The sequence below is a fragment of the Monodon monoceros genome, unplaced genomic scaffold (assembly GCF_005190385.1).
Source record: "Monodon monoceros isolate NGI ecotype Baffin Bay Population unplaced genomic scaffold, NGI_Narwhal_1 Super_Scaffold_4, whole genome shotgun sequence".
Taxonomy (NCBI): domain Eukaryota; kingdom Metazoa; phylum Chordata; class Mammalia; order Artiodactyla; family Monodontidae; genus Monodon; species Monodon monoceros.
Window position 1 is genome coordinate 20,618,702 of NW_021703781.1, and position 23,399 is coordinate 20,642,100.

A 23,399-nucleotide genomic window follows, 5' to 3' on the forward strand; every position below is an offset into this window, starting at 1 on the left:
GATCACTTGACCTTGACCTTGGCACCTGTAAAGAACACTATAAATTCTTACAACTACAAGCCAATGTTTCCATTTCCAGTTGCCATGGAAATACTTTGTTTTAGGCTGACGTGCTATCATGGACTACCTTCAAAATCTAGTGTACATAGCGGGCGTCAGAAGGATGAGAAGGCGTGCCATTTTTTTCCTGATTAAATGTTTGACTTAACATTGCTGTTAGTGGTATATTCCTCTTATTTAAAATGACTTTAGGGCTTCCCTGGTGGCGCAGTGGTTAAGAATCTGCCTGCCAATACAGGGGACACGGGTTCAAGCCCTGGTCCAGGAAGATCCCACGTGCCACGAAGCAACTAAGCCCATGCGCCACAACTACTGAGCCTGCCCTCTAGAGCCCGTGAGCCACAGCTACTGAGCCCACATGTCACAACTCCTGAAGCCCATGCGCCTAGAGCCCGTGCTCTGCAACAAAAGAAGCCACTTCAATGAGAAGCCTGCGCACGGCAAGGAAGAGTAGCCCCTGCTCACCGCAACTAGAGAAAGCCCACGCGCAGCAACGAAGACCCAATGCAGCCAAAAATAAAATAAATAAATTTATTAAAAAAAAATAAACTGACTTTAACATTAAAAAGAATACCATTCAAGGGCTTCCCTGGTGGTCCAGTAGGTAGGACTCCACACTCCCAATGCATGGGGTCCGGGTTCGATCCCTGGTCAGGGAACTAGATCCCATGTGCCACAACTAAGACCCGGCACAGCCAAATAAACAAATAAATATTAAAAAAAAAAAAAAAAAAAGAATACCATTCAGCTGGTAACATGATCATTACCCGGTGTGTAAAGAGCTGGAATCTCTCCAGCACATGAGAGCAGTAAGGGCCTCAGGGAATTTGCCCCAAGCAGGAAGGGCCCATCCCCAGGGTACTGGGTTCCCTTGGACTACAAGGCCGACAGGGACGTTCCGTTTCTGGTGTGCAAATGTACAAGGTCATAGAGTCAACCAGTCATGCCCACTGCCTCCTCAGTATTTATATTGACTGATTCCTTCACTCACTCATTCACTAATCAGATGGTTGGCGCCAGCTGGGCACTGGGAAGGCGAGGCGTTCACAGCCGTAGCTGACAGGCGGGGGACGCCCCTTGCATCTGTCTCCACCAGCCGTGGCATGTGCAGTCGCAGCCTCTCCAGCACTGTGGGCGTCGCTAGGAAACACGGCTCACATGCTGGGTGGGCATCATATATTTCAAATAAGTCTTTCAAACCAACCCCACACACTGCCCTAAAACAGACACACACACATTTGTTACAAACACAGCCCGTAGCGGCCACAGCCTGCCCGAACTCCCCCAGGCTCCCAGACCCTGGCCACTGCGGGAGGGTTGGGGACCTTTGCTACACCCGGCTCCTTGAGCGGCACAGAGCCCCAGCTCCACAAGGTGGGCAGCTTAGGGGCAAGCAGCATGTGGGGTCAGAGTGGCCAGTGGATCAGGCCCAGCCCCTTCTCCAGGGATCAACGGCCACAGGGACTTCCCGGGTGTTCCTCGTTATCAGCTCTGTCACTGATGGGAAATAGGTTTGAGAGGGTGGTGAAAAATAAAAGTAGGGAGTATGAACTGAAATTATGAGACAAGGCAGGTATAATCCAACTTCACAACCCGCTGTGAACACTTGCTCCCTGTAGGCTCCTCAGTATATAGAGATGATCAAAAGGGCAGTCCCTGTCTGAGGGTGCATACAACCCAGTAGATCGGTTCTAAATTTAGGGAGGGTCCTCAAATCACCAAGCGCAAGGCCTGCATCAGACCTACCAAGTCAGGATCTCAGACGGGGCAAGAGGGGAGGGCTTGTCCATTTTTAAAAAGCCGCTGCATCGGTTTCCAATCGCTGCTCTAACAAATTAGCACAAACTTGGTAGCAACAAACAACACAAGTGTCCTGTCTTAGCGTTCTGGAGTCAGAAGTCCACAATGAGTCTTTTTTTTTTATAACCTTTATTTTTTTAGGCAGTTTTCTTGTCTGTTTGTTTTGGCCACGCTGTGCAGCTTGCGGGACCTTAGTTCCCCGACCAGGGATTGAACCCACGCCCTCGGAGCAGTCCTAACCACTGGACCGCTAGGGAATTCCCCACAATGAGTCTTAAGAAGCCAAAATCGAGGTGCTGGCAGGGCTGGTTCCTTCTCAGAGCAGCCGTCCCTTGCCTGTTCTGGCTTCTAGGCTCCTGCATTCCTTGGCTCCTGGATGCATCACTCCAACCCCTGTTCCTTCATCACAGCGCCTTCTCCTACCTTTGACTTCCCTGCCTCCCTCTTATTAGGACCTGTGTGATTACACTTAGGGCTCAACTGGAGAGTCCAGGGTAAACTTCTCATCTCACAATCCTTCACTTAATCACACCAGCAAAGACCCTTTTGCCATGTAAGGAAACATTCACAATTTCCAGGGATCGGAGACGATTCCACTGTGTACCTTTGATTAGGAGTCACCTAACCTGTGGCCAGGAGGCAGACCATGTGAGAGTGTGTGACATGCTGTCACATCAGCTTTCAGTGTGTTTACCCAAAGCTTGTGCCAACTGTCAAAAGCAATTCTGATACGGCTCCTACTCTCCTAAGAGGGACACAGGCGATTGAGCCTAACCCCCTGGCTTAAGGTGAAGACGTAGGAAATAACCTGCGGCATTTCTCTGTCGTGTCCCAGCCGCCGTCAGCCAGTCCAGCGGACTTGCAGCCAAATTCGTCATCCACTGTCACATCCCTCAGTGGGGCTCCGACAAATGTGAAGAACAGCTTGAAGAGACCATCAAAAACTGCCTGTCGGCAGCAGAGGACAAGAAGCTGAAGTCGGTGGCATTCCCGCCCTTCCCCAGCGGCAGGTAAGATGTTCTCCTCCAGGGAGGTGGCAAGGTTGCTGGGTCCGCTTGTCCAGCCTTCTCGCTGGGGACCAGCTGCTCCCCGACTTGGTCACATCCAGTCTGGCCATCCCAGAGGACGTGACCAAGGGCTGCCAGCACAGCCAAGCACGTTGACCAGGCGATAGAGCAAGAGACGCAGTTTCCATCCTTCAAAATGCAGGGAGAGGGCTTCCCTGGTGGTGCAGTGGTTGAGAGTCCGCCTGCCGATGCAGGAGACACGGGTTCGTGCCCCGGTCCGGGAAGATCCCACATACCGCGGAGCGGCTGGGCCCGTGAGCCATGGCCGCTGAGCCTGCGCGTCCGGAGCCTGTGCTCCGCAGCGGGAGAGGCCACAGTAGTGAGAGGCCCGCGTACCGCAAAAAAAAAAAAAAATGCAGGGAGAAATCTCATTCTGGGAGGAACAGGATGCAGAGTTCTCTTCTGAGAGCCTTCCGAGAGCCACGTTCCTGCCAGCTATCCCAGTCTAGAGCACTGGATCCGAAACACCAGGCTCAAAGGCACTTGCTCCTCCAAGTGTGGTCCACAGACCAGCAGCGGAGAGCCCACGGGGTTAGGATGCCAATCGCAGAATCCCCAGGGGATTCCGGTGCTGCTCTGGGGCTGGGAGAGCCTCGAGGCTGAGGCTGGAGAAGTGAAAGGCTCTCAGCAAGGGCCTGCTTTTAGGGGTTGGAGAAATGATTGCTCTAATTGCCACAGACCCCGACTGGGCATGGGAGCAGTATTTCAGGTAAATAATGAGGCTGTCTGCCCTCACGTGTAGCAGGGCCTCTCCCCTCACGCTCACAGCCAATGTGAGTTATTGCTTTAATTTTGAACACCCTTTCTCCTGAGAAGCCCCTCTGTAGCGCAGATATGATTTACACTCTGAAGACATTCTGTTACAGCCGAGTCACAGGAAGGCGAAGAAGGAAGGAATGAGGCCTAGCTTCCTGCCGTAATCCTATCTCAACCTGAGCAGGCAGCGCTGGGTCTCCATAGCCTGGCCCGGAGGCACTGCGAGTTGAATTCTTTGCATAGCTGGGCCCACGTGCCGAGATGTTCTGGGCTTGGGACGGGGCAGCTGAGTGAGAAGAATTCTTATTAGGCAGGCCAATCCTGGACCCGCCCAAGGGGCTTGGTGGCTGACCCCAAATGACCAGGGGTGTCACAATGGCTGCGTCCCTGGCGCACAGCTCCACCATGGCATCCTGGGGCTTTTGGGGCCCTGCCCAGAATCGTCACTGCTCAAATTACATTGGCACGTCCACACAGGTTAGCGAGAGGAACACGAAATGCATGAAACAGGAATTAATGAAGACGTACTTTTGAGCATACATTATTGCCCTTTAATAAACAATCTGTTCAGCATGTAAACCAGTTTTGAGGCAACTAATAAAACCTATATTGCCTTTTTTTTTTTTTTTTTGCCGTGCTGCGAGGCTTATGGGATCTTAGTTCCCTGACCAGGGATTGAACCCACGCCCTCGGCAGTGAAAGTATGCAGTCCTAACCACTGGAACGCCAGGAATTCCCTATATTGGCTTTTTCTTCTTTTTTTTCTTTTTCCTTCCTTTTTGCGGTACGCGGGCCTCTCACTGCTGTGGCAACAGGCTCCGGACGCGCAGGCTCAGCGGCCATGGCTCACGGGCCCAGCCGCTCCGCGGCATGTGGGATCTTCCCAGACCGGGGCACGAACCCGTGTCCCCTGCATAGGCAGGCGGACTCTCAACCACTGCGCCACCAGGGAAGCCCTATATTGGCTTTTTAAAATGCTGAGTTGGTAGGGTTTTTTTTGTTTGTTTGTTTTTAACTTTTATTTTATATTGGAGTACAGTTGATTAACAATGTTGTGTTAGCTGAGTTGGTAGTTTTTAAAGCTCAGCTGGACTTGAGTCAGGCCACATAGATTCAAACACAGGCCACCGCTCACCAGCCAGCCCTAAAACCATTGTGCCACTCTGAGCCAGTGTGGCATATGTGAAGTGGGGACAGTGTGCCCTGTCTGTCCCCCTCCTGGGCTGTCCCTCTTCTGAGGTGAAAGGGGATCATGCGTGGACCAGCCTGCACACGGTGAGACCCCGAGAGATAGGAACAAGGACCTGGTGCCAAGATGAGAAGGAACCACATTGCCCCTACCCCGGGCTGAGGGCAGAGTTACTCCATGGGCCCCAGGACCAAAGTGACATCAGCTCTTCTCTTCCTTTGGCACAGAAACTGCTTCCCCAAACAGACGGCAGCCCAGGTGACCCTCAAAGCCATCTCGGCCCACTTCGACGACTCGAGCGCATCCTCATTGAAGAACGTCTACTTCCTGCTCTTCGACAGCGAGAGCATCGGCATCTATGTGCAGGAGATGGCCAAGCTTGATGCCAAGTAGCCGCCCCGTGCCCACTGGTGGCCACCACGTTCACCATCCGGAATCAGGAGGATCAAAGTCACAGGAGCGGGGTTTTATCTTTTAAAAGGAGAGAGGAAGGGTGACGGCAGGGGAGCGGAGGGCAGCTGAAAGGGAAGTGGGTGGCAGAGGCTGCGGGAGCAGGTCCTGCCCACGGGAAGAGCCCTCTGCATTTTATATTCTCGTTAAAAAGAGCCTCAGTCTGTAATTAACCAGGTCTCCACCAGGGGTTTCTTTCCATGTGTTTTCTTCTTGTTGTTTTAGAACTTTTTTAAAAAAACAGACTTCGTTTTAGATTTATAGCATTGACTTTTACACACTCACATACACAAAATCCTTTCAAAATTCTTAAAATCTTCTGTTTCTCCTTTTTTGCAAGGGAAGAGGGCAAAGAAGTGACTTGGGCTTTGTTGGCTGTCTGTATTCAGTGATGGAGAGAAGAAAATTAGAAAGGCATCTTACTGGTGCTTTTCTTTCTGTTTTAGTGCCCCTACCCTTACCCCTATAATATCTGTAACTACTCCTAGAAAGATTTTGCTTCAGGCTTTTGTTTTGTTTTGTTTTTTTTAAAGAAAAAGAAAATGAAAGGAAAAAAAATAAAAGATCCAGTGTCTTTCTTACAACATACTCTTTTATTGTAACATCTTGCTCAGTCTGGAGAACTGTGTCCCTATGGGTGGAAACTTAAGAATGTTATAAATAGAACCAGGCCTATCACTATGGAGCTGAGACTCCCACCATGCTAGGCCCCAGGTCAGACGGCACGGAATGGCTTGTGTTTCTCAGGCAACAGGTCCCACTTCCAGAAGGGGAGCCTGGTTGGCTGTGGTCCACGGGAATGGAGGACTGGGTGAAGCCTCCCTGGGGTGGCCATCCTTTGGGACAAAGGCACAGTCTCACTTAGGCCTGGGCAACAAAATGGAACACACCTGGGCCACAGCCCAGACAGGACAGACCAAGAACCCTCGTGAGGGTGGTATCCTAAGAATTCCAGCCAAGTACCCAGAGGTTACCATTAAAAGTGGGCAGGGGGCTTCCCTGGTGGCGCAGTGGTTGAGAGTCCGCCTGCTGATACAGGGGACATGGGTTCGTGCCCCGGTCTGGGAAGATCCCACATGCCGCGGAGCGGCTGGGCCCGTGAGCGATGGCCGCTGAGCCTGCGCATCCAGAGCCTGTGCTCCGCAACGGGAGAGGCCACAACAGTGAGAGGCCCGCGTACCGCAAAAAAAAAAAAAAAAGTGGGCAGGGAGGGGTAGGGTGGGCTGGGGCAGGGCCTGAATTTATTCAGATGAACTCATCAACAACTTCTGCCTTAGAGATCTTGCCTATGTGGTCCAAAATAGGTTTATCCTGATTAGAAGTCCTCTCCCAAACAGAGGAGTCATTTTTATACCTTAACATAATTGGTGGCAGGCATTATTGCCACATGGCTACACCTCCAGATAAGTGACATTGGGGTTGACCAAGAAACAAGAAGCACAGAACTACAAAGGTTCCCACAGGGTACCCCTGCCCCAGCATTGGCTGGAGTTTTGTCACTTACAAATTTGCCTAAGACAGTAGCCTGGAAGCATGCAGGGGTTCACCTACTGAAACCCCCTCTGCTCCCTGAATGTTAGCAGGATGGTGACCCACCCGACGGTCACGCTAGCTTGGCTGTCTTTCTTTAAACACCCCCAGCAGCTGGTAGGCCAGGTTTCTGTCTTAACCCGTTAGCTTTATAAAAAAACTCACTCTCCATTAGGATGGACTCACCAGGAGGGAAATTTTATCTAACGCTTTTAAAATACAACCTATGGTATATAATCAGGATCTAAAAATAGAAATATAGAAAGATTCATGAAGATTAAAGATGGTAGGGACTAACAGTTTAAAATTAAGCTCCTATTAACAACCTGAGTGTTGCAGGATGTTATAGGCTTCCCCACCTCCTAATGTGATGGGAGAGGTTGGGATGTAGGCCATCTCTCCACCCCAGTCCCCCTTCCTTAGCTGGTCTCCTTGTGCAGGCCCTCCTTCCTGCCCTTACAGACAGGGAGACCCTTCCTGCCACCAGGATACTGAGCTCTCGCCCATACTCTGAGAGCTCTGAATGCCACACACCATGTGCACGCGCACACGCGCGCACGCACGCGCACACACACACACACACACACACACACACACACACACACACACACACCCAAGAGGAGGCTGGGGTAGAGAAGGTGGGCTGTGCCCTCCCCAGGACCAAGTGAACCATTCAGCCAGCAGACCTTTGAAACAGAAAGACTCCTTTAAGGGTGTCTTTTTCTTTTAACACCAATATCCCTCTCTCTCTCTCCCAGTTTTTGGTTTTGTCTAAGTTGTGTTTCTGGTCAGTACATCACCGACATCTTACTCCAGGAAAAGAGCTTTTGCCCTTTGGCATTTGTCAAGCGGGTACCATTTGTCAAGAAATCTGATCGCCGGGCGGTGACAGTACCTATCTCCCGCCCAGCCTCCCCATCAGGGTGGAGACTGCCGCATGGTTTTCCAGCTCGTGGAGACCAACAGGTCCCGGCTCTTGGCCAGCCGAACCATGAGCCGCCCCACGTAGAAGCCACTGATCTGGCCCACGCCGTCATTTCTCCCCATGGCCAGGAGGAACGTCAGCGAACCTGTGAAGCAGAGCCGTGCGCTAAACTAGAATCCTGCTCACCATCCATGGGCCTGCAGCTCCCAGGGCACAGACCCTTCCCGGGGCCTTCAGTGTCAGGGCAGGGAAATGCGTAAGGCCTTCAGGAACATGCGCAAGTCCCTGACATACTTTCCTAGAGCTCTGGGCGAGGTTTCTGTCCCCAGCTTTGAGAGTGTGTTCTAGCGGTCAGGCATCGTAAAGCCCACAAAGGCTTCACCGTTTCTAACCCCGACTCTCTTAAAACTGTGCCGCGTGGGGAGCTTCCTGACCTGGCTTGTAGGCTTTGAGGGGCCTCTGTTTCATGGAGTTGACAATGTTGGCCACGGCGACACTGGCGTGGAGGCTGGCGTGATAGGCCATCTTGGGCTCCCTCACATCGGCGCAGTCACCGATGGCGTAGATGTGGCTGTAGCCCTCCACCTGGAGGTACTCGTTCACTCTCAGAGCGCCGTCGCTGGCCAGCTGATCACCTGCGAGAAAACCAGCCTGAAACCAAGATCCTGAGCTGCCTCAAGAAGTGGCCACCAGAACACAGTGAGGATGGGCTGTGGTGCCAGTCCAGCTACCCTCCAAAGGCACATCCTCAAGAGGCAAACCTCCTGTCTGGTTTACTTCTGCCTGAAGTCCCCCCCTCAGAACTCTTCCTGCAAAGGCGAGGTTACTATTTTGGGGTGGAAACTGGTCAGAAAGACCAGCAAGTGTCATTTCATATAACACACATGACTCTTTGTAAGTTACCACAATTAACAATGATTCACTTATGATGATTAAGTTACAACCTAGCCCAGTCTTGGATTTCCTTTTGAATGTGGATCAGATTTTTTTAAATAAATCCAGGGCTTTAATAGATGATAAACTTTTCTTTTTAAGGGACTTAAAAGAATTTACCTTTGAAAACATACCATTAGGATCATTAGGTGTTAAGTCCTGGGATCTCTGTATATTATAAGCCCTCGATCCCAGCCCCACACATGGCCTGGACTAGCTTCCTTCTGGGATTGGATAATTCTTTCCTGCCAGACACACAGAAGGAGCTTCTTGTCCAGGAAAGGTATCTGGGAGTAAATGATGGGGACCTGGGGACATGGCCACCTCGGGGCCTGAGAAGGAGCCACTGAGCCTCCAGCTCACAGATGGAGCCATGGGTCCAGCTCCCCCCACCTCCAGTTAGCTCAATAGGTCAATATTCAGCTTTACGAACGGAGGCCTCATTACCCCCCTCTCCCCATGATCATTTCCAAGCTCAAGTGGCAAACGTCTGGGTCAGGGTTTGGGGAGAGCAGCACACCTGTGAACAGAGAAAGGCCTGACCCTGGAATTTCCTCTGCATTGGTGTTCCAAGGAAAGTAACAGAAAAATAGATCTTTTTCTTCCTTCTGAAACCTGTTCCCATCTCTCACCACTAGGGGGTGGGATCCGATTTTGGAAGATTCTGGTCACTTTGGCCACCCTGGCCTCAATTGCCATCAACACAGCTGAGGAAAGCCCAGCAAGAGTGGCCCTGAACCTAAATTTAAAGTTTGAAGAGACCAAATGAGCTGTTGAGACTGGGGCTGGGGGTGGGAGGGTGGAGTGCCAGTTCCTCGGGGGAGAGGCCTGCAGGGCCTTCTCGGGGGCTGGAGGGGGAGGAGGCAGCCTGGGGAGGGGGTCACGGCCCGGCCTCCCACTTACCAAACGCGCTGCGGTAGGCCAAACTGTTGATCTTGATACCGCTGCAGGCGATCACCAGGTTGGCGGCCACCTCCGTGCCTTTGTCCGTCTGCACCGTGATGTGCTCGCGATGCTTGTTGAGAGGCAGCGCCTCCAGGTTGCTCACCCGCTCACCTGTCAGGGGAGGCCCGTGACCAGGAGGCTGGCAGAGGGCAGGCACGCCACCGAGGCGGGGGCCCAAGCCAGGGCTGGCCTGGGGGCTGGAGACCGGTCCGCTCTGCCACCCCAAGAAGCACAATCTGGACATTTGGCCCCAAGGGATCCGATGGAAAGCAAGTTCCAAGAAGCAATTTGGGGAAGTGAGGCCAAGTTTCCCAAGAGGTTCTGGGAAAAGCTGTTTGAGGAAGACCTCAACCACGCCTCCCTGAATGTCCACTCCTAACCAGGAAAGATGAGCCCTCTGGGCTCACCACCGACAGGGGTAAGCAAGGGAAGTCCAGGGCCGGCCCACTCTCCTCACTGCCTGGAAGTGCAGGCGGGCAGAGGGCTGCACAGCCACTTCTGCGGAGCCCAGGAGCCGGGAGGGCTCTCAGAGAGCAGACACCTCGCCCGCCCTGCAAAAGGTGAGAGTGTCGGGCCCGTGAACTGGGGGGCGGGGGTCACACCCCCGGGAGAGAGCCCCACTCTAACATGCTGGGTAGGTCTCTTCCCTTCTGCTCTGGACAGAAGCCACGCTCTCCACCAGCCTCAAAATACAAACCCAAAACACCTATTCTCTCCACTAAAGAGATATCATAATTCAGGTCAAATCTTTTATATGATTTTTTTTTTTTTTTTTGGCCTCACCACACAGCATGTAGATGTAGAATCTTAGTTCCCTGACCAGGAATCGAACTCGCACCCCCTGCGTTGGAAGCACAGAGTCGTAACCACTGGACCGCCAGGGAAGTCCCTTTTACATGACTTTTTAAACCATTCAACAAATGGGTACCACCTGTACTGTATCCAAAGCAACAGCCAGGACAGTGCTGCCTTCATGACAGGAAAATCCCGTAAGTACCGGGGCCTCTGCCCTGCCTGGGGACGGACACACCTCCAGCTGGACGACAAGGCTAAACAGGCTCTGCAGCCCCACCTCAGGACACAGAGAGCCTGGGGTTGAGCGCGGCCACGCTCAGGCTGTGAGCCGGGACCAAGCCTCAGCCAAGTCTCAGCAGGCCAGGGAGAGGGGCAGGGCAGGAGGGGCCTGACACGTACTCAGCAGCAGCTGCACGCCTTTCCGGAGCAGGATCTCCTTCACTTCCTGCCGGACACAGGGCAGGAGCTCCTTGTCTGCGAGGGCCATTCGGGAGTGAATGAGAGTGACCTGGGGACAAACAACCACAGGGCAGAGAAGGAGCCACTGAGTCTCCTGCTCACACAAAGAGGCTTGAAAACACATCAGCCTGTCTCTCCCACCTCCTCCCCAACTCCCAGTTCACAGGTGAGGAAACGGAGGGCCCAGAGAAGTACTTTGCCCACTGCTAGAACCAGTTAATGGTGAGTGGGCTGGAGCCCACATCTCCCAGGGTAGGATTTTTTCCGACGTACCAATGCTTCACAACACACACCTCACCGAGGGCCACGTGGAAAATTATTTTCAAGCATCCTTGGGCACTTATACAGTCTATATATAAGCCATCGACATTCTAACTGTAAATCAGGCTGACATTTACATTAAGGCTGGTTCTAAAACTGGTGCTTCCAGGCACGTCTACTTGCTGTCTGGGTCAGCAGTGAAGTGCGAGGGAGCCCGCAGTGATGTTCCAAGCTTGAGCTTTGAAATCAGACTGCCTGGGTTGAAATCCCATCTCAGATACCCACTCAGTCACCTCCTGAAGACCCAGTAAGATGGATCACAGTCCTACTCAGGAATATTGTAATGATGAAACGAGAAAGTAAGTGTAAAGCACGTAACTCAGCACATAGTGACTCTTTAATAAAGGGTGGCTACTATTACTCTTATTTGTCTATTAGTTATAAACATTTGGGAATTATACTGAGTTATTTACTACTTCAGACCAGTCCTTACCCCATAAATCAAAATTAATAAACTTCTACATGAACCACCCATAATAATTTCCAATAATTTGTCAGAGAATAGCCATAGAATTAAATTAGCCCATATTTATCTTACTTTTCAAAACCAACCTGCCTTTCCCTAGGGAAAAAGAACCAGACACAGGCTCCACGTGGCTCCCAGAAGCTGATCTGGCATCAGCTGCAGGCAGGCTCTTGCCTCACGGACCCATAACTGCCCATCATCCCTGAGCCCTAGGCTGAGCCTTTACAGCCTGCTTCCTTTCTCTCCAGGATGCCGGCAGGGTCTCCATCCCTTTATCACTAAAAAGAGGCAGTGCTGGCCAGTCCTGCCCCAGCATGGGCTGTGAGGTGTACACTTCGGGGTCCCCCTACGTGCTGTCTAGGGCAAGGGCTACTGTCCCTTAAAGACCAAAAGGCTGTGCTTGCTCCAGACAAGACACCGATGAGGGTGCCTTTGATCAAGCTGGTTGTTAGCAAAAAGAGGTCATCAAAAGTCTACGTTTCTATTGCAAAGGCCACATTACTGCAGGGGACGCGGGAGTTAACCTTTCATACTGTATCCCCCCAGGGCGTGGTCCTCCGGGTTGGCCCAGAGGGCAGAACCCTTCACTGAACTAGGATGCACCCTGGCTCTCCAGGTAAAATTCCCAGCAGAATGGGACTTTAGGGGGTCCCGCAGTGCAGAGAGCAGGAGACAGGAAACGCACGCTCCCACTTTATGGTAACGGGGCTCCCCTCCCAGGCCCTGAGCAAATTCTGATGTTCGTCAGACAAAAAAGAAGCCCGCCTCCGAGCGTTCACGGCCAAGGCCACTGGCCCACCTCTTTCTCAGGGTACTCTGTTTTAATCTCTGCTGCCATCTCCACTCCCGCAGAGCCTCCTCCGATCACCACGATGGACTGTGCACACTGGACCTGGAGGAGGAGGAAATGTTAAGGTGCGCTCTCAAATCTGCCCTGCCTCGGGGTCCGCCTGGGGAGTGGGTTCCTTGGCCAAAGGAGCGTAGAGAACCTTTTCCAAGTTCAGGGTCCAAATGTGCTCTTGCTGGGTGTCTCCCTGCATTTCTCACTCAACTCTCACTACCTGCCCAGCTTGCAGGTGACCCGGATCTGCCTGAGTTCCAGGTCGGGTTCCTAACCTCCACTCTTACGTCTGCTCATGACTGTGCCAGAGGTTCCCCAGGCCTCTCAGCAGCTGTGCAGAGAGGGAAAGACCTGGCCTTGGTCACACAGCTGTAGGACCTTCTCTGGGTCCCCACACCTCATCTGTTCAGTGGGGACAGACCCATTCCACCCACCTCTCCAGATCCCCGTGAGAAGTGACTGACAGCATGGATCCAAGCCCGCTCTATAATATAAACACAAGCCCCGTGCAAACAGGAGCCAATCGCTACATGAGCAGGTCCAAAGGTCTCCTCCCAGGAGCCTCTTCCTGGTAACTCTCCATCTCTACAGCGCCACTGCAGCCCTGGGGGCTCCTTGCTGCAGCCCCGGGCATCCCCACAGCTGTCCCACTCTCCCAGGGCCCCCCACCCCCGGCTCTGCCCTCACTGTCCTGCCGCCAGGCAGCAGGCAGCTCACCTGCGTCACCATGTCCTCATAGGCCTGGATGGCCATCTGCTGGCTGGACACCTGGTTAAACTTGCCTGGGAAGAGCCCAGTGCTGCCTGTGGCCAGGATGAGATATGTGAAGGACAGGGCCTGGGAGGGGCAAGGGTACAGAATGGTGAGGGCAGACCTGGGCTCCTGCATCCAACCCCAGGCTCCACCAGGCAAGCAGCACCAAGGGGGAGAGGCCTCCTGCGGGGGAGCAAAACCATCACTGGTTAGACCAAGGGATGGTGCTAGAACCCAGGAAATACCCAAGGAAGCAGAGCTTACCGCCTGCTGGGCCGCCCACCATGAAACAGGACGGGAGGGGAGAGCTCCCCACAGCAGCGGGGCAGGTGAGCAGGCAACAGGAAACGGCTCGTGGGGAATAAGCAGGATTCCAGCTTCCAGTGTGGAGTTAGTTTAGAATCTCCCTATTATTACCATTATTTTAGAAAAAATTTCCCCTTATCCTGGCCAACAAAAACAAAGTGGCGGGGGGGAGCAGATATCCTGTTTGGAGCCTAAATATATAAAACTGACAAACCCAGAGCTGCTCTGATGGAAGGGGGACTGGAGGGTCTGTATCCCATTCAGGCCCCAGTACTCCCGTGGAGGCCTGAGATGCCCTCATGGACCCAAAGCCACAGGATAAGGACGTTCTCAGTAATCTTGCCAACTGGAGATTCTACAGCCTCAAAATTGATTCAAGTAAGATTGATTTATTCACACTAAACCACACTCATTGAGGACAGGAATTGAAGCCCCTTTGTACAGTCCCCCCTTAGCTCTGACTAGAGTAGAGGGCCAGGCTGGAGGGTTCCCTCAGCATGGTGGGTGGGCTGCTGGCAGCCTGTTGACGGAGCTCTGGTCCCACAAGGATACAACAGGCACTGTGCTTACCCCAGGGCTGAGGGACACAAACTTCGGGAAGAAAACCTCTGCCCCCCCCGGGCGATGTGGGATTGTGGTGCCTACCCTTTGATTCCAGACAGTGAGGGGGCCCCTGGGCTCGGACCCTGGCTTTCAGAGTGAGGGCTCTGGGGCAAAGCTGCCTGGGTCCAAATCCTGGCTGAGTCTCTCCAGCTGTGGGGTCTTGGGCAAGCCTCTTAACCTCTGGGTGCACCGAGGCTACTCCACCTCCCTCACGGGGTCACAGTGGGCGTTAAAGGAGATCATGTGAGGCTTAAAACAGTGCCCGGCATACAGGGAAGGCTCTGCACCGCTCTCCTGTGGCTGCTGGGGCCCAGCCTTTGCTCAGGAGGCATCTGCTATCTGCCAGGCACCAGGAGGGCACGGGGGGCCCTTGCCCCTAAGGAGACGGGCCCAGGTGTCCTCCCACCAGCAGCCACATCCCAGGGGCCCCCTGAAGCCAGCTGAGGATGGCCAGCCCCCGCTGGGTTCACCTCGCCGTCCTCCAGCAGCACCGTCTGATTCTTCAGGTCTATCTCAACCACCAGGCCCTGCCGGAAGTTTTCCTTGAAGGTCACCGAGTAGGAAATGAATGTCTTTTTGGCAAACCCTGGGGAACGGACAGAGAGGAGGTCACGGTGTAAAACTGGGCTGCCCACAGGAGGCCAGAATAACTCAGAACATTTCCAGAGCTGCATGCCAACAGGGGCCCCTTGGTTAAACAGCCCCTGGGTACCCACTACCCCCTAAAGCGCCAGTCTGGGCCCCAGGTCCTCGGAGAAGCTCTCGCTCTGACTTCTGGGGCCTTGGTATGGTAGCTGCTTAAGGCCAGGGACCTTAAGATTCCCCGGAATTTGTCTAATGGTGGCATTTAGGCACCTTGCCCTAAAGGGAGAAAACCACCCTGTGATCCACAGTGGTGACAAGACCACGGTCACAAAGAAAGCCCCAGAGAAGAGACCATTACCACTCTCCACGGAGGCCCGGAGGGCTGCCACGTTGTGGTGGAAGGAGTCCTTCATGTCCACCAGCACGAAGGGGATGTTCAGCACCTGCAGTTGGCTGGCGGCCGCGATGCCGCCAAAGCCCCCGCCCACGATCACCACATGCACGGCTCCCACGTCCATCGAGACCTGGGACCCCATCTCGGACCAGGTGCTGCTGGGGTAGGAGGAGAGACCACATCAGATTCAGGGGGCTCGAGGGCTGGGTGGGCAGAAGTGGGTCCATATCAAGAATGGCCTCAAATGCCAAGACTTGATCTTTTAAAAGTATGTAATCATCTTTTATGAAATTCCATTTTTTGTAAAATTTGAATTAAATTCCAAAGGAATAAGGAGTATCCTAATTCCACCTCATCCCCTCAACCACCCAGTTCCCTTCTCCAAGGCATCTACTGTTACCAAGTTTACATGAATCCTTCCAGAGATATTCTGTGCACCTACAATCATGATTATTGTTTTTGCACACGTTAAACAACTGTTTTTGCACTCTTTTTCACTCGTAAATATATTTGTTCACTCAACAGTATAAATTAATGGACCTCCTGCTCTTTGACATGTTCTGTGCTATGGATGCCATGGTCAGAGAGACAGACAGACAGATATGGTCTCAGCCCTTGTAAAGGCAGGGTTTCAAACTCAAAGGGCCAGGTGGATGATGTAGCTGTGGGAAGCTGGGCAGGTGCACAGTAACCAGAAATGGTGGGTACACCTCTGGGGAATTGCTAAGTACAGCCCACATTAAAAGAACTAAACAAAATTATTTAAGCGCACCAGTAAGCAAACACTGAGACCAGATTCCACCCAGCTCACACGTCACCAGCTTCAGCCCCAGGTCTGAGGAGATCACTTAGCCAGTTATGACAATCAGCCTGCAAAACAGGATGCGATGGGACTAAGGCCATGACAGTGCGGTGGGGAGGAGGGACCTGCTGTGGGCAGGTGGTCCCCTGAGCATTCCTGGAACAGAGGACGTACACTGCGACTGGTGGGTGACACCCCCCAGGAGGAAGCGGGCAGGGAGAAATCTCTGCTGGGAGAAGGAACAGTGCTGGTTAAGGACCAAAAGGGAAGTCTGCTGGTGAGAAACAGGATGGAGAAGCGCTCATCACGTGGGCTCCAGTGAGAGGGGCAGGGGGTGCAAGGTCCTGCTTGATGTCGAGGAAAGGGAACCTGCAATCGAAGAGAGTATCTGCAGAGGATGGAGGGCCAAGTGTGCACCAAGCTCACACTCACATGTGAGCACGGCAAGGAGGGAGGAAGCGGACAGACAGCAAGCTGTCTCAATGGGGAAGAACATTCCAGCCCACATCTCGGACAGCACTGCAGGCAGCTGGAAGGTCACCACTCTGTCCTCCATCAGGTGTGTAGTCTGGGGCCCAACCCCTCCCCTCTCTGGGCCTCCATTTACCCCCTGTAATGTCCTTGCACAATAGGTTTCCAAGACATGGTGACCCCCAAGATGGTCCCCAGATCTTCCCACACTTATGGGGGCGGCTTACGGCTGGACCTCCAGACACTGTTGTCATTGGGATTCAAATGCACACAGTCTAATGTCTCCTCTGGGGAAGTGAAAACCTGGGCGAGGGAGGGTAGATCTGGCATAGGAGATTGGAGGGGATTTAACTTTGTTTCTCATTGGCTAAATGGTCCCCAATGCATTGAGGCTTGTGCATCCTAGGGCTGGGACCAAAACAAGTCCCCCAGCAGGCAGTGTCACCTTCACTGTTCCAGGCCCTCAGTAGGTGGTCCAGAGCTGGCCCTGTGAATGTTCATCAGGCTGAATCTGCCACCTAGGCCAGGACCCAAGAGGGGCCCGGGGACCAGCCAGGGACAGGAGCGGACACCAGGAGCTGAGCAGGGCCTGGGAATGTGGCAGGCAGTCAGGCAAGCTATGGAAGGGGTGCATTTCACCTGCCCCTTCAACACGGCCCCCTCTGTGCCAGCTTGCCCTTGGGGCCAGCAGCCAGCGAAGAGGTCAGAGAAACACCCAGAGAGCTCTGCTTCCAAGCTGGCGGGGCACAGGCCTGAGAGAGGCTACCCAGCTTGTTGGGGAGAGGGGTCCACCATGGACCACCCAGGGAAGCTCAAGGTGGAGCCCTGAAAAACAGCTGGGGCCAGGGGCCTTCTTCACAGAGGGAACAGCTTAGGCCAAGAAGTCCAGTGGCAGGAAGGGAGGGGGTGGGAGGGGTTCAGGGAACAAGGTGGGGAAGCTAGGAGGGCAGGGGACAGGGGACAGCACATACAGAGGGCCTGTCATGCTAGGGCAGTGTCTGGGCCTACATGCTGCCCTGGGGCCCTCGCAAGGAAGAAAGCCCAGTGAGCCCAGCACAGGCCTTATGGGCAGTGGGTTAGCCAAAGGAGTTGAACCCCTGCTCCCCCAGCCCCCCAGGATCATTAACTGGCTTCCCAAAGGACAAACCCTGGCCTCACCCAACTAGGCACAGCCCTCAGTAAAGGTGAATTGATTCTTTAGAGTTCCAGTGCAGAGTCTGGGGCCTGAGGGCACACCCAGGCCCAGGAGGGGCTGCCATAGCTGGGCCAGGGAGGGCAGGCGCTTTTACACCACAAGCCGACTGAGACCTCTCCTGAAATCTGTTCTCTCTCCTCCACTAACCTCTGACACACCCACTTGGGGAATGGGGGCCTGGTGGCACTCCAGCCCATTCCACCCTTTCTCCTCGGCAGCCTCCCTTGCCCAACACTCTTGGACACCCGCCTCTCCCTTGGCTCTTCCAATGCCAATTCTCACCTGGACCCGAGGACAGCTAGACTCCCCTCTGCTCGGCCATGACCTACTTCACCAGACACCTAAGTCATCGGCTTAAGCCATGGACCAGCACTCCTAGCCACACACCCAGCAGGCGCTCAAAAAGCAAGCGTGCAACTCATGATGTTGAATTATATGACCTAATGTAGCAGCAGTGCTGGGCAAACAGCCTCAGTCAGTGGGCAACTCCATCAATCAGTGGAAACCTCCACCAACGGGAGATTAGAGGATACACTATTACACACCCATACAATGGAATATTCTGGAGACATTCGATTTTACAGTGCAAGATTTTTTACATGAAAAGTTTGTCCACGATTCATCCGCACCCACAGACTGCACAAGACCAAGAGTGAAACGTAATGTAAGCTATGGTCTGTGGGTGATTATGCCAATGTAGGTTCAGTAACAAACACACCACTCTGGTGAGTGATGTCGATAATGGAAGAGGCTATGCACGTGTCAGGGCAGGAGGCATATAGGAAATTTCTGTGCCTTCCACCCAATTTTGCTGTGAACCTAAGACTACTCTAAAAACATAAAGTCTTAGGGAAAAAAAAAGCTTGTCCATCAAAAAGTCAGATAACAGAAAGTCATGTAGGGCCTAATCTCCATTGTGGGCCATCAGACCCAGGCACCTAGCTACATATACACACATACAAGTAATGATGACAACAGTGAGCATCCACTGCGCTTTTATCAATGTCTTTGCGTTGAACAGGTGGGGTTTCCTCCTCATTTTGGAAAGAATTTCACTAACTTGCCCCAGTCAATCCTCAACAGTCTGGCCAGATCTGCACTCTAAACCAAAATGCTAATAGCGGTTGCCAGACGATGTTTTTACTTTCTTCTTTGAGCTTTTCCCCCCCTTTTTTGTACCGTTTGAATGTTTTTAAATGAAATAATAAAGCTTTAAAGACAGAGCTGGCTTCCTACAATCTAATGTTTTAAATTGAGATCTTTTTTCATATATTATAAAATTCACTACCTCAGAGTGTACAACTCGGTGGTTTCTAGTACATTCATAAAGTTGTGCAACCATCACCACAATCTAATACCAGAACATTTTCATCACCCCCTCCCCTAAAAGACCCCACATCCATTAGCATTCACTCCTCATTCCCTCCTCCCTCCAGGCCCTGACAACCACTAATCTTTCTGTCGCTATAGATTTGCCTATTCCATACCTTTTGTGTCTGGCTTCTTTCACTTAGTGCAATATTTTCAAGATTCATTCAAGCTGTAACTTATAACAGTATTTCATTCATTTTTATGGCTGAGTAATATTCCATTGTATGGAGATACCACATTTTGTTTATCCATTTGTCAGTTGATGGACATTTGGCTTGTTTCCACCTTTTGGCTGATATGAATAAGGCTGCTATGAATATCTGTGTACAACTTTTTGTGTGAACAAAAAATTCTCTTAAGTTTATACCTGGGAGTGAAATTGCTGGGTCCTATGGTAACTCTAGATTTTACTTTTTGAGGAACTGCAAACCTACCATCTGATTTTACTGACCATCAAGGCAAGAGAATGAGCACAGAGAATCTTAACTGAATCTTCCCAGATGCAGGAATGTTAGCATAAAAGCAGGTCCAAGGGGACTTTCCTGGTGGTGTAGTGGTTAAGAATCCGCCTGCCAATGCAGGGGACATGGGTTCGAGCCCTGGTCCTGGAAGATCCCACATGCCGCGGATCAACTAAGCCCGTGCGCCACAAGTACTGAGCCTGTGCTCTACAGCCCATGAGCCACAACTACTGAGCCCACGTGCCACAACTACGGAAGCCCGCGCGCCTAGAGCCTGTGCTCCACAACAAGAGAAGCCACCGCAGTGAGAAGCCCGCGCACTGCTGCGAAGAGTAGCCCCCACTTGCCACAACTAGCGGAAGCCTGTGCACAGCAACGAAGACACAACGCAGCCAAAAATAAATAAATAAAATTTATTAAAAAAAGCAGGTCCAAGAAAACAATTCCTAACTGTCCAGCAACTCACAAGTAATTTTGCCTTTGCCCCTCCCCCAACACACACACAGTATGGTCTACACTCAAATTTTCTCAGTAAATCCTGTTTTCTCTGCCAAGGACACCCAGCCTGATCCCAGGGGGATTCTTCTCTAATAATACAGACAAAGGGCTTTTAGGAATCTACTGAAAAACAAGGAAGTTATATTTAGGCCAAAGCTGTGGGGCGGTCATGCCTCAGAAGACACACAGCGGAACCATGTGGGCTCTGATCAAAGCAAAGATGTCGTCCCAGAATTGTTTCATAGAGATTACAAATAAAACACCGAGCTTTAGAGCGCTCACCAGTGACTCCCAAGGTAGATTTCCACAGCCGTGTCCAGAGTGGCCATCCTGGATGAGAGGGCCTACAGTGTGACTTGAAGCACCATGAATATATCTCTCCAACCCGGCGAAGGCAGAGGGGTGGGCAGCCTCCCTCACTGGACCCCAGGGACCAGGCTGAGAGTGGGCACTCCAAGGCCAGTCCCCCAGGGAACACATGGTGAACAAAACCCAAAAAGACCAATTTCTGAAAGAGGCTCAAAGTCTGAAGAGGGCTGTCCTTTCATGCCCTCAGGAGAGGGCACTTCTGGGCAGACGGGCTCATGCGGGTGTCATACAGGCTCCGGTGCTGAAGCCTAGGCCACACAACTTGTAGAGTCTCCTGGGAGCCAGTCACTTTGTGGTTCCCTTAACATCCCCATGATCTGTGCCTGGACCCTGGCTTCCTCTTTTCACCACCAGACACAAAGATCAGACTGGCCCTGGAGCACACCCCCTCTACCCAGCTCCTCCCTAACTGCTGGGTAGTCCCGAGCAAGGCCCCGCCCAGCTGGGCCTCAGTCTTCTCCTGTGAAATGGACCTTCCAGATGCAGGGTTACAGACGGTCTTCCTTGGAGGGCTCTGAAAGCTTGGGGCACATACACACACCCAAGCAGGCCTCCTTGATAATTTATATATTTACATATTTTACATGTTGGCCTTTGAACACAAGGTGCAGAGCCGGGACACCTGAAAGCCCCTTCACAAACTTGGAAGCCCCTTCACAAACTTGGAAGCCCCTTCACAAACTATGTCTGACCTTCTGCCCTGTGCCTGTCCTCCGGTGGGACCGTCAGCTCCTAAGCACCTCTCCCCTCCCCACCCTCGCGGTACAACCAAGGGTCAAAGGAAGTCTAATCAAAGGGGAAAGGCAGGGTGTGTTTAGTGGGTGCTGTTGAAAGAAAAGCGCCCAACATCAGGCACTAAAAGCAGCTCCCGGTGGATCAGGAGTCCTGGGCTTCCCCCCAACCTCCGGCCCCACCAGAGTTAGTTGGGCCACCTCTGGCCTTAGTGCCCCCGTGGAAGCTGGGGCTCCGTGGAGAAGCAGGACCTCCCAGTGCACCCTGGAGCCTATGGGCACTGGGTAACCCCAGGCATTTTCCTCCTGGACACTGAGGCTTTCCTCCTGCCTGTGACACGGGCTTCCGTCCGCCCCGCAGCAGCTTCCACCGCCCAGCGGCGACCCTCGGAGCCCTCCCGGGATTTGGGGGGGGGGGTGACGGGGGGGTTTGTCTTACTTAGGAAGACTTAGCAGGGATTTGGGGGGCGGGGAGCGGACGCGGAGGAGGCGAGTTTGCGCCGTCCTCACTGGGAGCAAAGCTCCCCGTTGAGTTTTGAGGGACCTGGGTTGGTGCAGGCCTGAGTCCCTCATCCTAGACCAGGGGTTGGGGGCGCGGACCTATACCAGTCCTCGGCCTGTTAGGAACCGGGCCGCACAGCAGGAGGTGAGCGGCGGGCGAGCGAGCGAGCAAAGCTTCTTCTGCCGCTCTGCATCCCCCCTATCGCTCGCATTACCGCCTGAACCGTTCCCCTCCCACCCACACCCCGCCCCCGGCGTCCGTGGAAAAGTTTTTTTCCACGAAACCGGTCCCTCGTGCCAAAAAGGTTCGGGACCACTGTCCTAGACGACCGCCCTCTCCTCCCCGGCCCCGGACGCTGTTTCGGCTTCTTGGGGCCCTGCAGGCGCGGGGGTCCCGCAGAGCTCGCCCGACGCGCCCCTCACCTGCCAGCGGCCTCCCGCCGTTCCGGCTCCCGTTCCGGCCCCCGCTCCCGTCAGCAGCTCCCGTGGTCGCCGTCGGGCCCGAGGCCCCTCCCTTGCCGGCGTGACTCGGCGCGTCTGCTCTCCAGCCTCGGCGCGTCTGCCCTCCAGCCTCGGCTATGCCCCCAGCGGCGCCCCGGGGAACTGCAGCCTCCGGCCCGCCCGCGCCGCCGGCCCGGGAAGCCAATCGCCCCAACCGTGAGCACTCGACCGCTACTGTCGAGGACGCCCGCGCTGCCCCGGCCCCTCGGACTCTGCTCAAAGTTCGTTCCGGCTCCCTTGCCGGACGCCTTTCCAGCCTTTAGAGCGCGGGCCCCGGCACTGGCTGTGCGATCTCGGACGGATCACCAGCCTCCTGCCTTCACACATATAAACAAAAATGCAAACCCAGTTGAGCACCTACTCCATGCCTGGCATTGTGCTGGGCGTGAGGGGTAGGAGTGAGGGGTTGTAAAATGTAGAACAATGTAGGCATGGTTTCTGTTTTCCTCCAGGTAATAGTCTAGGAAAAAATACTAAACAACAATAAAACATATGTATCACTAATTGCAGTAAGAAAGACCGGGGGCAAAAGAAGGGTGCCAAGGCCTCTCTCCAAGGATGAGAAGTTAGCCCTGGGCAGAGAGAAAGCAAGTATGCTCTGGGTGTGCAAAGACCAAGGCAGGATAAATAGCTGAGAGCAGGGGCATTGCAGAAGTGGTCGGGGACAGAGTGGCCCAATGTGGCAGGGTGGCACAAGCCTCCAGGTTCTGGTAAAGACTGCCCGTGTGATCCCAAGGGCAACGGGATGCCACTGATGGGTTTTAAGCTGAAGAGTGAGGTCTGAGTTATGTTGGATGGTGAAAAGACAGGGCAATGGGAGGGCTGCCTGAAATTGGGTAAACTGGGCAGGAGGGGAGTCCAGGGAGAAGAAGAAAGCACTCGGATCTGTCAAGAAATGTACTGCTGCAAGCTACAAACTGGAGGTAGGATCAAGCCAGTTTGGTGACAGATAATCCATCTTCACCTATTTAATGCAAGTATTAGCACCTACCCGAATCACTGTAGAAAAGATTCAACGAGATCTTTTTTTTTTTTTTTGCGGAACGCAGGCCTCTCACTGTTGTGGCCTCTCCCGTTGCCGAGCACAGGCTCCAGACATGCAGGCTCAGCGGCCATGGCTCACGGGCCTAGCCGCTCCGCGGCATGTGGGATCTTCCCAGACCGGGGCACAAACCTGTGTCCCCTGCATCGGCAGGCAAACTCTCAACCACTGCGCCACCAGGGAAGCCCCCAAAGGTGTCTTTTAAGGGATGCCTCTACTCCCACCAGGGGCAGGGGATAGGGTGCAGAGAAGGCCAGGTAGAAGTTTCTTATAGGCCAG

The 23,399-nt window shown here is 53.3% G+C and overlaps 2 protein-coding genes across 7 annotated transcripts in view; one reads left to right on the forward strand and one right to left on the reverse strand.

Moving 5' to 3' along the window:
* Positions 1–5,903, forward strand: part of LOC114908915 (core histone macro-H2A.2) — a 53,872-nt gene extending 47,969 nt beyond the window's left edge. The window contains exons 8-9 of the mRNA XM_029245697.1: positions 2,696–2,870; positions 5,100–5,903. Coding sequence (XP_029101530.1) covers positions 2,696–2,870; positions 5,100–5,265 — 341 coding nt within the window. The 3' untranslated portion in view covers positions 5,266–5,903. The remainder of the gene's footprint in view (positions 1–2,695; positions 2,871–5,099) is intronic.
* Positions 1–22,103, reverse strand: part of AIFM2 (apoptosis inducing factor mitochondria associated 2) — a 37,195-nt gene extending 15,092 nt beyond the window's left edge. For 2 of the 6 annotated variants that reach the window (XM_029245696.1, XM_029245690.1), the window contains exons 1-8: positions 20,259–20,445; positions 15,143–15,336; positions 14,670–14,785; positions 13,255–13,374; positions 12,496–12,588; positions 10,850–10,958; positions 9,614–9,766; positions 8,212–8,412 (exon numbers count right to left, since the gene is read on the reverse strand). In XM_029245696.1, the coding sequence (XP_029101529.1) occupies positions 8,212–8,412; positions 9,614–9,766; positions 10,850–10,958; positions 12,496–12,588; positions 13,255–13,374; positions 14,670–14,785; positions 15,143–15,336; positions 20,259–20,305 (1,033 nt within the window). In that variant the 5' untranslated portion in view covers positions 20,306–20,445. Of the gene's footprint in view, positions 1–6,498; positions 7,923–8,211; positions 8,413–9,613; positions 9,767–10,849; positions 10,959–12,495; positions 12,589–13,254; positions 13,375–14,669; positions 14,786–15,142; positions 15,337–15,950; positions 16,019–20,258; positions 20,446–22,000 lie in introns of those variants that run through there. The other 4 variants (XM_029245694.1, XM_029245691.1, XM_029245692.1 and 1 more) reach the window with 4 other exon arrangements.
* Positions 22,104–23,399: the final 1,296 nt, after the last annotated feature.